General features: G+C 40.4%; 1 protein-coding gene across 3 annotated transcripts in view; it reads left to right on the top strand.

Moving 5' to 3' along the window:
• The window catches only part of LOC139477860 (uncharacterized), a 146,182-nt gene that overhangs the window by 111,423 nt on the left and 21,298 nt on the right, over positions 1–13,461 (top strand). For all 3 annotated transcript variants that reach the window (XR_011654161.1, XM_071260295.1, XM_071260306.1), the window contains exon 14: positions 812–984. Coding sequence is in view for 2 of the 3 variants with exons in the window: in XM_071260295.1 (XP_071116396.1) it covers positions 812–984 (173 nt within the window). In the remaining variant the exon portion in view is untranslated. The remainder of the gene's footprint in view (positions 1–811; positions 985–13,461) is intronic.

The following is a 13,461-nucleotide window of genomic DNA, read 5'->3' as shown; positions in this document are numbered from 1 at the left end:
GACACACTGCCCCCATATGTTACTGTGAAGCACCAGAAGACACAATTACCCCCATACGTTACTGTGAAGCATCAGAAGACACTATTCCCATATGTTACTGTGAGGCATCAGAAGACACACTACCCCCATATGTTACTGTGAGGCATCAGAAGACAAACTACCCCCCATATGTTACTGTGAGGCATCAGAAGACACACTACCCCCATATGTTACTGTGAGGCATCAGAAGACACACTTCCCCCAATATTTTACTGTGAGGCATCAGAAGACACAGTACCCCATATGTTACTGTGAGGCATCAGAAGACACACAACCCCCATATATTACTGTGAGGCATCAGAAGACACACTACCCCCATATGTTACTGTGAGGCATCAGAAGACACACTTCCCCCATATTTTACTGTGAGGCATCAGAAGACACACTACCCCCATATGTTACTGTGAGGCATCAGAAGACAACCTACCCCCCCCCCCCCCCCCCCCCCCCCCCCAATATGTTACTGTGAGGCATCAGAAGACACACCACCCCCATATGTTACTTTGAGGCATCAGAAGACACACTACCCCCATATGTTACTGTGAGGCATCAGAAGACACACTACCCCCATATGTTACTGTGAGGCATCAGAAGACACACTACCCCCATATGTTACTGTGAGGCATCAGAAGACACACTACCCCCATATGTTACTGTGAGGCTTCAGAAGACACTATTCCCATATGTTACTGTGAGGAATCAGGAGCCACCATTCTTTCCCCCATGTGCTACTCCAAGTGGTGAGTTGTAGCCATAATGTGTTGTGTTGCAGAGGTAGCTGCAGTAATCCCCCATGTGCTGTGTCCCCTCTGTATGCCAGCCACCTGCTCCTTGGTTTGCTACAGTGTGAGCATGGACAGTAACAGCACCAAAAAGGGCAGCACCTGCAGCAGCTGTGGTCATGACCTGGACACTGCTCACAGTATATTACAGCACTCAGGAATGGTGAGTTTGTTCCAGTGACTAAACTCCAAGAAGGAAACACTGAATCTTTTACCTGAAGGTTCACGTTCTTTTCCACTGTGGCCATGTTGAAAATGTCATCAACTATTTCTTTATATCTTTAAAATTTGGATGTGGAGTTACAATGTACCGGGTAGTGTGCACAAAACAAATATTATGTTTTTTTGTTTACTCACGAAAACGTTTTACTGTGTTTTCAGTTTTAGAGCTAGGTTACCTGTAGATGAAACCATGCTGAAGTGAATTTGGAACTGAATGCACAGATTGCAAAATCAGAGTTATTATTGTGATTTGATACCTCTGATCGACCAATCAGAAACGAGTAATTTCCAAATTCATGGTAGTATCATGGTTAACATTTATACTAATGTATCTTATAATAATTAGATCTACATCAAGTGCTTTTATGAGTTATCATGGTGTAATATTTATACATCATTTCATATAATTATAGTTTAGCAAGTAATAATTATCATTAGGTAAAATGCATATATAAAATATCAGTAGTTTCAGTTATAGCTTTTTAGATCGTTGCTAGCCTAAGGTAATGGGAGCGCATCTTCTAGACATACTATTCAATAAGACAAGGGTTACGTCTACATAGTTAAATTGATTTGAAGCTTTTAGATAAATGCTAGCCTAAGGTATCAAGATCCCATCTCCCAGACAAAGGATATGTCTTTTAGTCTTATAGATTACATTGAACTATTTTATTTAAGTATATCTGTCATCACCTACCGGGGTATATTAGAATAACATTTCAGCAATTACTTCAATTAAGACTCATTAAGGATTAGCCCCCATACAAGCTCGTATATAGGGCATTAAGAATTAGCCCCAATACAAGCTTGTCTATAGTGCATTAAGGATTAGCCCCAACACAAGCTCATCTATAGTGACACCATAATCTCTTTCAAAGCATCCAGTAAATATGTCAACAAGATTAGTGCCAGTCCAACAGGATTAACAGGATTTAGTATTCCCCTCTGTCTAGCCATCTATTTAGCATAGGGCACAACCAATCGTGTATCAACAAATCCTATTCTTTTTTATTGTTCAATTTTTTGTTAAATACATACTGTAGCCAGGTTTTAGACAGAGAAGGGGTTGGACTCTCTTACCAAGCAGACCTCTCTCCCACAGCCCAGAGTGTTGTACCGACTCTCTGTGGCACCCTCAGTTATTTTCTAAGTATATTGTAAATTGTTAATTGTTCTTTTAAATAAAATTGTGATTAGTCTCCTGTGACTCCGGCTCTTTGCTGACTAATTCCCCAAGAAATCCAGCACGCCATTTGGAAGGTATTGTTCTCACAGAACAGTTCCATGATAATTTGGCGGAGAATCATCGTTTTCGGAACCACGGAGCCCAGGAACTAACTACAACCAGCTACAAGAACCCATTGGAGGACATGTCCAACCATGATCATCTGATGGAATAACAAGCAAGCTGCATCCACCTCTGACCTCAACACTAGATTAAAGACAACCAACTCCTCCAAAGACACCAACAAAGGAAGAAAAAGTCTTCAAATATTGTAAGTACTACATTGTTGAACACTTGTCTTCCTTTAATTTAGTACGGTACATACTAATAGGTGTCATTGCAAATATGGAGTCTGGAATGGAAAGTAACTTTGAAAGTGAAATTCCAACAGTGTCTTTAGTTACGCCCCTTGCCAAAAGTTTCATTCAGGCAAATTGTTTAGTAGATACAGGGGCATCCATTTGTTGTATTTCGTCTGCTTTTCTGAACACAGCTTTTGAAAACCTTACTCTTGGAAACTCACCCTTTCCACAGGTTAAAGGTGTTGGCGGCGAATTGCATAAAGTGTTAGGTTCAGTTGTGTTAGATTTTGTCATTGAGGATCAGGAATTTTCTCAAAGATTCCATATTCTGCCTACACTTCCAGAGGCAGTGATACTAGGTGAGAACTTCCTTAATGACAATGATACAGTCTTAGATTATAGCTGTCATTCCTTGATACTTAACAACAACACCTCAGATAGGCAATATATCAATTTCATAGCCAATTCAGTGCAAGAGATTAGTGGATTAGCAAAAACAATAGATCAGATTTACATCCCCCCTCAGAGTGAAATTCATTTCAAGGTTAGATTATCAGAGACCAAAGAGGATTCCCTCATCCTCATTGAACCCATTGCTTCCCTCACTGCTCATTCTGAAGTAGCAGGTGGTAGAACTCTTTCCAAAGTGAAAAGCAAAACTGCTACATTTAGGCTTATGAATCCCTCCCAAGAAGAAAAGGTTCTTAACAAGGGTACAGTTGTAGGCAAATTTAGTTACATTGACAAAGACTCTGTTTTTGAAATCGACTCTGACCAACCATTCATCAGTACCATTAACACAATAATGAGAAGAGAGACAATGACACCAGGGATTATGTTAAAATTGCACAAGAGTTAGGATTTGATTTGACCAATACACAACTGACTCCAGACCAACGACACAGACTACTTAGATTTTTGGGACAAAATAGAAACATGTTTTCAACGAGTCTTGCAGATTTAGGTAAGACTGACATGCACCAACATATCATTGACACTGGCAACCACCCACCCGTTAAGAGTAGACCATATCGCCAATCTCCTCATCTCCAAAAAGTCACTGAAGAACTTATAGATGATTTTCTGAAGTATGATTTGATCGAGGAGTCTGCTTCTATGTATTCAGCTCCCATTATCCTAGTCAAGAAACGTGATGGCTCATTTAGATTTGTTTGTGACTACAGAAAGTTGAATTCTGTCTCTTTACCAATGTCATGGCCTCTTCCTGTTTTTGATGATGTTGTTGATCACATCGCCAATGCCCAAGCTAAGATCTTCTCAACTTTAGACCTTGCTAATGGCTTCTTCCAAGTGCCATTACATGAAGATTCAAAGCATAAAACTGCTTTCGTCACCCATCAAGGCCTTTATCAATTCAAACGTTTGCCCCAAGGCTTGACAAATTCTCCACTTTGTTTTCAACAGCTCATGAGCAAAGTGCTAAGAAAATTGCTTTTTAAGGTTGCGCTGATTTACATTGATGATAATTTACAGAAAAAACTTTGAAGAGCATCTCCAACATTTGGAGCAAGTATTTTACTATCTGAAACAGGCAAAATTGACACTAAAGCCATCCAAATGCAATTTTGCAACGGACAAAGTTTCTTTTCTGGGTCATATTTTATCATGTGGAGGTGTTCAAGTTGATGACAAAAAGATTGAAGCAATTAGAACCTTTCCAGTGCCCAAATCACAAGAGCAGATTCGCGCCTTCTTAGGTCTCACAAACTTCTACAGGAAGTATGTGAAAAATTACGCTCACATAGCACTTCCACTAAATGCCTTGCTAAAGAAGCATTCAGAGGCAGAAGTAGGAAAGAAACCAAAGTTCCAAAGGTCACTTGAGTGTGATCAGGCCTTCAACACACTCAAACATGCTATGAGTAATACACCTGTTCTGGCTTATCCAAATTTTGACAAAGAATTTCATCTCGCAACTGAAGCCAGTGATATGAGCATAGGTTTTGTTTTGAGTCAAAAAGATGAGAAAAATAATGAACATCCAATAGCTTTTGGTGGTAGAGTTCTTCATGGCAGCAAAAAGAACTGGAGCATTACAGAAAAGGAAGGCTTAGCTCTAGTTGAAGCCATTAGATCCTTTCATCCATACCTTGCAAATTCCAAATTCACAGTCTACACTGATCATATAGCATTGAAATGGCTGAAATCCATCAAGGATGCCACAGGTAGGCTAGGGCGATGATCTTTGGAACTTTCTACCTACATTTTTGACATTGTTCACCGCAGCGGCAAAGCCAATGGAAATGCCGATGCTCTCTCACGTAGGGAATATGAGAAAAATATTAACTGTAATGATCAGACAGAAGAAGATGCTGAGAAAACAGTCTTCTCAGTAACTTCAACTCAGCAAAGCAAATCAACTAGCAGTACAATCTTGCCAAACACCCATTCATCCACACAGGTCACACAGACAACTCAGACTGAAGATATTTGCACACCTATTGTCAATCACTTAGAATCAGACACACAGACAACACATTGGTCAGTCACCTTTGAATATGAAGAGGATTATCAGTCAGTACCAGTTAATGTTGTTGCAGCCTTACATGCTACAAATGCTGATGTTACCCAAGACACATTGGTTGAAGTAAGTATAAAAGAACATCCAAATTTACGTCACCTACAAAGGATTTGTCCAGATTTCATCCAAATCTTTGACTACAAAGAGGAGGATGTCCTTCCACAAAATGAAAAGGATCGTCAAAAGATTCTTATCGAAGCCAATACTTTTGAAATTGATGAAGGCATCCTATACAGATTCGTTCCACAAAGACAGAAAGGCCATGCAGATAAGTTCATTAAACAGCTGGCAGTCCCAAGAACCCTCAGAAATCAAGTCCTGCAATCCTATCATGACTCAGAGTTTGGCGGTTGCCACCATGGGAAAGAAAGGATGCACAACCTAAGTACTACTAGTACTACTAGCCCAAAATGTACAGCGATATTGCTACTTATGTCCAGACATGTGAGGTATGTCAACAGACCAAGAGGCACTACCCAATGGCACGTTGACATTCTCGGTCTTCTGCCAACAACACCAGACAAGTACAAGTACATTTTGGTCATCACAGATGCATCATCCAGATGGTGTGAAGCCTTTCCACTTCGGACCCAAGAAGCCAAAGAAGTAGCAGATGTTCTCGTCAGAGAAATATTTTGTCGGTATGGCGCTCCAGGGACCTTAATTTCAGACATGTCAGAACTTCATGTCCAAACTTATCAAAGCAATTTGTGAACTTTTGGCAATTAAATTTACCCATACCAGCCCATACCATCCTCAAACTAACAGCTGTGTAGAAAGGCTCAATTCCTACATCAATCAATCACTAAGAGCCTATTGTAACAAGTCTCAAAATGTTTGGCCCCGTTTTATTCCTGGCATCATGATGGCCTATCGGACGGCCCCAAATTCATCAACACAAAAATCCCCATATGTTATGCTTTTTGGCCGAGAAATGAGAGCTCCACAAGATGTAGCATTAATTCCAAAAGAAAATTTAGGCCACAATAACAAAAGTTATCTTTCAAATTTGCTAGATGAGCTTGAAATCACTAGAACAATTGCAGCTGAAAACACTGCTCGGGCTAAGGAGGTGTATTCAGAACAATATAATCGAAAGGCTAAAGAACATGAATTCACCCCAGGTCAAAAGTCCATACAGGTCCAAATTTGACCTACAAACTACGCCGAAGTTCTGACGACAAAATACACAAACCACTGGTCCATGCCAACCGTCTGAAGCCATATTTTGATCCTGCTGATCATCCACAGTATCCTCCAGAACCATACCTCAATGACACAAGTAACATAGATTCAGGAGTCATGGATGACAACGAGGAACCAGTCAATGATACTCAGCTTGACAGCAACAATTCCCCATCAACAAGTTCAACTTACCAGGCTACTGATCAATCACCTCCACAACAGAAAGGTAAGAAGGTCAATTCCAAAACAAAGACAGGTACTTCCAGCAACAAGACCCAAACAAAGAAGAAAAACCCTGCTCCAAGTACAACAGAAAATCCTGCCAGTCCCAGTACAACAATGACGAAGGAAAATCATGCTCCAACCAAGCTAAATGAAAAAGTAAACGAAGGGAAAAGAGGAGTGAATAGTAAGTATCACCAGCCAAAATCCAGAAAACAACTTGACGACAGCCATGTACAACTCTAAGTCCAACAGTCCAACATCAGGTAATCAAACCCAGGATATCCCTCAGGTTTTCAATCCAGAGGACATCCACTCAATTGTTAGTTCCAAGAGAGCAAATGGCAAAATCTACTACAGAGTGAAATGGAAGGATCCAGAAAGAGGAAACACATGGGAGTATGGCAGCAGCATTCCAGACTCCATTCGGAGAGAATTTCACCTCAAAAGAAGTATGTCAGGAAAACGACGAAAACGTCCACTGAAGAATCATAAGTTTTTCGACCAAAAGGAATCGACACAAGACAATAAATCAGTCAATGTTCTGTCAGGGAATGTTGAGAAAGGGAACACCAAACCATGCATAGAATTAGATATCAAACCATATCCGTTTATTCCAAAACACCTACGAAAAGTACAGAGTCATTTAATAAAGAGAGTTATGGGCATTGAAATCATTCAAGGAGACTGCTATGTCAAGACCTCACATACCAACAACAAAGATAATCATGATTACCAAACAAAATATTTTGAAAGTGTTCCTTCCCACCTCATACAGCGCTACCTTGATGATAGCTGGAAGGATATCTGAGTGGTCCTGTGGAGAAGACAATCCTCCATATGATCCAGATGAACTACCAATTTATAAATCCAAAAGGGTTATTTTTCTACACAAAGACTTGGGAAACATCAACACCTTTTACTACCGTGCTACAACCACATACCATAGGCCCCATCTACCATACCAGAATCAACTCACCATATATACCTGTAGATGCCAAATGAAAATATTCTTGACCAAAATACAAAATCTCCTGAATAAACGGTGCAAAACACAAAACAGCTATTAGCTGTATCTTGTTATGTCTATTTATGTCAAGTCTTTTCACTTTGGGTCACCAGTTTCTCAAGTTGGGAACAAATGGCATCAGCCTGATCATCTGAGTTATTTGTATCACAACAAATTTTAAGTATTGACCTGATCAACCAATCTCAAAAGCGAATTGAAACGAACCAAACCAAAGAAAACCTTATGGCGAATCAAAATGAAAACAAGAAACGAACCAAAGCAAAGAAAACCTTATCGCGAATTGAACTGAAAACTAAAAGCGAATCAAACCGAATTGAAACGAACTGTATCGCAAATCGAAATGAAGTGAACCAAACCAAACCATACCGAGAATCAAAAGGAAACCGAACCGTATCGCGAATTGAAATGAAATGAACCAAACCAAAGCAACCCATACTGCGAATCGTACCGAAGCAAATCAAACTATATAGCAAACCGAATGAAACCGAACCGTGTCGCATTGAACCGAATTGAACCAAACGAAAATCGAAGCGAAATGAAGCGAAACGAAGCGAAGTGAATCAAACCAAATTGAAATAAACCAAACCTAACAACTGAGATGAACCAAAACAAAAAAAAGGCAAACCAAAAAGTTATGAAAACTTACAAATAATTCTAAAAAGGATATACATAACTTCTAACACTTTAGTAATTGTATACCTTATTAGTGTAATTAGTCACTGCACTTGTTATATGCACACGCACATATATGTATAAAGCATCTAATGATAGTATCCAAAAATAGGATATTTTTTCCATGATACACTTTTGTAATTTGCCGCCTATACATTCTTCCTGGTCATGACACCATTTAGTAATAATTATGTACTGATCTTTTACATCATACTTATCATATTTGTTTTATTTTCTAGTTATTACAGACAAACGGAGGAAGTATATATATATGCCATATTTTTTTTAACATGTTAACTCTCTTTTCTTTGTTTCCATGTAAAACCTCTAATGGACACAGCCAACTATCCTCAAACCCCAATCCAGGATGTGGAACTCAAGGCCTCATACATCGCCCATAAAACCACCAGTACAGAGTGCCAAGACAAGCCAGCTCCACATCCTGATTCCCTGATGACAGCAGAAAGATCATTTACATCATGTTTTGTTATACCAAAGAGACTCTGTAATAATGATTATTCACTACTACCAGTTTAACTTTATACATTGACCATCTAAGCCTTAATTATTTTTATTTTACACGTTTGGAGTCCAAACTTTTTCAGACGGAGGGGAAGTTATCATGGTTAACATTTATACTAAGTTATCTTATAATAATTAGATCTACATCAAGTGCTTTTATGAGTTATCATGGTGTAATATTTATACATCATTTCATATAATTATAGTTTAGCAAGTAATAATTATCATTAGGTAAAATGCATATATAAAATATCAGTAGTTTCAGTTATAGCTTTTTAGATGGTTGCTAGCCTAAGGTAATGGGAGCGCATCTTCCTGACATACTATTCAATAAGACAAGAGTTACGTCTACATAGTTTAATTGATTTGAAGCTTTTAGATAAATGCTAGCCTAAGGTATCAAGATCCCATCTCCCAGACAAAGGATATGTCTTTTAGTCTTATAGATTACATTGAACTGTTTTATTTAAGTATATCTGTCATCACCTACCGGGGTATATTAGAATAACATTTCAGCAATTACTTCAATTAAGACTCATTAAGGATTAGCCCCTGTACAAGCTCGTCTATAGTGCATTAAGGATTAGCCCCAACACAAGCTCATCTATAGTGACACCATAATCTCTTTCAAAGCATCCAGTAAATATGTCAACAAGATTAGTGCCAGTCCAACAGGATTAACAGGATTTAGTATTCCCCTCTGTCTAGCCATCCATTTAGCATAGGGCACAACCAATCGTGTATCAACCAATCCTATTCCTTTTTATTGTTCAATTTTTTGTTAAATACATACTGTAGCCAGGTTTTAGGCAGAGAGAAGGGGTTTGACTCTCTTACCAAGCAGACCTCTCTCCCACAGCCCAGAGTGTTGTACCGACTCTCTGTGGCACCCTCAGTTATTTTCTAAGTATATTGTAAATTGTTAATTGTTCTTTTAAATAAAATTGTGATTAGTCTCCTGTGATTCCGGCTCTTTGCTGACTAATTCCCCAAGAAATCCAGCATGCCATTTGGAAGGTATTGTTCTCATAGAACAGTTCCATGATAGTAGAATTGCTTTTTAACAATGCTGTGACCTCCAACTTTCACAAGTTCCGCTAAATCTTGTGATGAAAGGAAGTCAATATCTCTAACAGCACATTTTTATTAAGCCAATTTTAAGCTCATCTGATCTGAAGGTTGATTTGAGCTTGTGTTTTGTTTCTTTGTCCACCATTAACATTTTCAGTTTAAGTAGGCATTATATATACGCTATAACATTTTTTATCTCCAATGTGAAATTCAGCTATAAGTAAAACTCCTATTGAAACCTGGCTAAACAGATATGTATAATGAATAAAATGTACTAAAGTCCTCAAGGATACTGGAAAGGAGAAGCTGTGTTACGACCTGTGCAGACTACCTGGGTAATATATACTCACTTGAGCTGATTCCTCTGAAACTACAGTGCCTATGAAACTGGATAATCACAGCTATGGTGTCTCTAAAAACCTGATTCAATTTTAAACATTGAGCCCATGACAACAAAATGACGATGTGTTTGGGTGAAGAAATAAAGATGTTGTTGATTTCAAGTCCCACTTTTATATGGACCATCGCTGCTGTCATGTGACCCTGATGACATGTAAGGTCACCTTATACACATTACTGCTTGTCGCGCTACTGCAAGAACGTGTCCCAGCAGAGCTCTTCTAATTGAATTAATTAGACCTTCGGTTTTGGGCTGTAATTCTAAAATTGATTTGCGATGGATGATGTATTCCTTTCACCATGTTGTGTAGTTTTATGTGGATTATTTAGGCGTAAAAAGATGTGTGTCTTTTTTCACGCCTAGTTTTTGTTGTTGTCCGCCATTTTGAATTTGTGATACAATTGATTTCCTGCCAAGGTAGTCAAATTGTTTACAATTCTCAGCTACTTATGTATAACATATTCATGTGTGTTTAAGTACTAGTAGCTTTGTTGTTACACTGAGTTGTGTGAATCAATATTGTATACACTTTCAACTCGTGAAAACGTTTTTGCCGATAGAATATTGTTAAATTATTTGGCACTTTTCCAGTCCTGTTTCATCAACAATTTTTTAATTGTGTAACTTATGCTTGCATGTTGTACTAATTGTTGTGGAAAAAAATCATCCAAAGATCCTCATCCACGTTCGGCTTGCACGCAGATTTGCACGCCAAACTCTAAATGTAAATTTTGTGTAAATCTCTCTCCAGCAATCCCATCGCATGGTGAGAAAGATGTCACAATCGCTCGATAGCAATGGACATGGTTCTGTCATTACCAGGCAGCTGTTATCATCGATGGGTAATAGGGCGAATTCAACAATATCGGAGGATTTTGTGAGTATGGTAACTGCTCCTAATTTTCAGCCATCTGAGACATCCAACTCTGCTACATCGGCGAAACCGGCGCCAGCGTCTCATGACGCTCATATGGGAGTAGCTCAGACGCAAGCCATGATCCAGTTAGCACCAATGAGCATTGTGTCTCAGGGACCTGCGCCTAGCGCAGCAACTACCTACTACCCAAGCGCCTCTACAAAGACATCAGCCCCGGGCTTACAGCGTACAATGTTCAGCTTAGCGCTGTTCCAACAACTTATCCAAAGCAGCAGATGTAAGCTCAGTCGTCAACATTCCAGAACAGTAATTGGATGCAAAACTTCATGCAGTCCATGTGGCGGTAGTCTGTGGCACACCTGTATCCTGCGCCCTCACCAATGCCTATGTATCAGACGCCTGTGTCAGTTACAACTATGGCACAAGGCTTAGCGCCTACTCTTACAGCTTACGTCTACAGTATGCCTATTGTGAGTCATGGTACAGCACATTCATCGCTGGGCAGCGCTAGTACGCCTGCACGTACATGGACATCACGCATGAATCCCTATCACCAGGCGGATCATCCAAGCCCCCTGTCAGAGAAAGCGCTACGCATCAGTGCAGAAGCCGATCGTTGTCTAGGCGAACACGTCAACACCATTCTGATTGTTCAGACTCTTGAAATGGAGAAAATGGCGATTCCTCGTTAGAATGGAATACACATCTCGGCTTAGCGCTTACCTGATCTCGTATCAGTGCTTTCACCTGGCAAGGGGGTGGATAAAAACGACACCATATGGTCCCATCTTACATCGATTCTAGCTGACCCTATGCTGACAGATATGACTAGATCATTGGATGAAGACTTCTCCAAGCTATCGCTTGCGCCGTCATTTAGGCCACCCAAGGTAAGGAAGGATGAGTTTCCTATCCATGCATTTGCAGTAGCAGACCAAGCTCATAGTTTGAATGAGGACATACAGATGATAATAAACACGTGTGATCAAGCAGGATCTATCAGAGGACAACCCTAACTGATTAGATTATCCCCATACTATAGTGGATTTCTAACAGCGTCAGATTGACCACATGAGGAATCACCTAAAAGCTGCGCTGGCGGAGATTACTGTCACACGCAGACTTGGACTCTGAGTTCAAGCGCAGACTGCAAAGGCAACCCTGGTCATCCAATTCTCTGAACAGATCACAGACATGCACGTCAAAGTTTCCAGTTATGCTCGGGATGAGACAGTTACGCTTAAGGCTCTGGAGCATGTCTCTCATAGTCTATCCCAGCAAGCCAGCAAGTCAGGCAACTAGAGGCGTAGATGCTCATCTCAACGAAGGCCAGGACCAGGATTCCTTTCGTGGGAAAGGGCGTGGCAGCGGAAAAACTTATCTTATCAGTCCCGTCGTAGTAAATACCAGGGCAGGGGAGGTGATAAGAGGGGTAAACACTGAAGTGTTTGACAGTCACTACTGGGAACTCCCGCCCCCAGCCGTCCAAATTGTTGACACCCCCATAGGCAGGAGATTGAATCGGCTCTGGAAAAAACTGGAGCATCCTCAAGAATGATTACGTTCTCAACGTAATATGTCACGGTTATCATCTGGGTGTAAAGGTACTTCCACCGTTTACCACAGCTCCACTTCCTTGGTATTGTCCAAGAAAGCAATATCTGCTATTAAAGGCCAACATAGACATACTGTTGGTAGGGGGAGCTGTAGAGATTGTAAGCACCCCAGCTTACAATCTATTCTCACATCTTCCTGGCACCCAAGAAGGACTCAGACATGACGATAATGATTCACAATCTCTGTGTTCAATGAACGTTACCTGAAGCGTCTACCTTACTTCTGTCTCACTACGTTGAGACTGCTCAGAACCATCATAAAGGCGTTCAATTCCTTGATCAGTCTCAACCTGCAGGATGCCTACCTGCATATACCGATCCATCCCTCCGACCGCATGTTCCATAGGTTCCAGTTCAATGGAGTTCACTACCAGTAAGCAGTGGCATTTCAGTGGCGCTGTGGCTATTTACACAAGTAATGAAGCCAATAACTGCGTATCTACACATAGACGACTGATTCCTGTGTCATCAATACACACAGACGTTAGTACGCCACCGGGATTTCAACAGACGGCTACTGTATCAACTGGGATGGATGATCAACGAGGCAAAGTTGGATTTCACTCCATCCTATCGGCTCCAGTTCATAGGAGGCCTGTTCCAGAGTGACCAGTATCTCCTATCAGTACTGAGGGACAGATGGCACAAAATCCTACGCCTCTTGTCACCTGTGCTACACCAAGCACGCACGCTTCGCCAATGGTGTTGCTAGGGTTACTCACCTCGGCACAGTACTTAACCAGCAGAGGCCGCT

Source organism: Haliotis cracherodii, unplaced genomic scaffold (genome assembly GCF_022045235.1).
Source record: "Haliotis cracherodii isolate W230 unplaced genomic scaffold, xgHalCrac1.p SCAF_1, whole genome shotgun sequence".
Taxonomy (NCBI): domain Eukaryota; kingdom Metazoa; phylum Mollusca; class Gastropoda; order Lepetellida; family Haliotidae; genus Haliotis; species Haliotis cracherodii.
The sequence above is the reverse complement of the archived record's forward strand: the minus strand, read 5'-3'. Positions and strand labels throughout refer to the sequence as shown.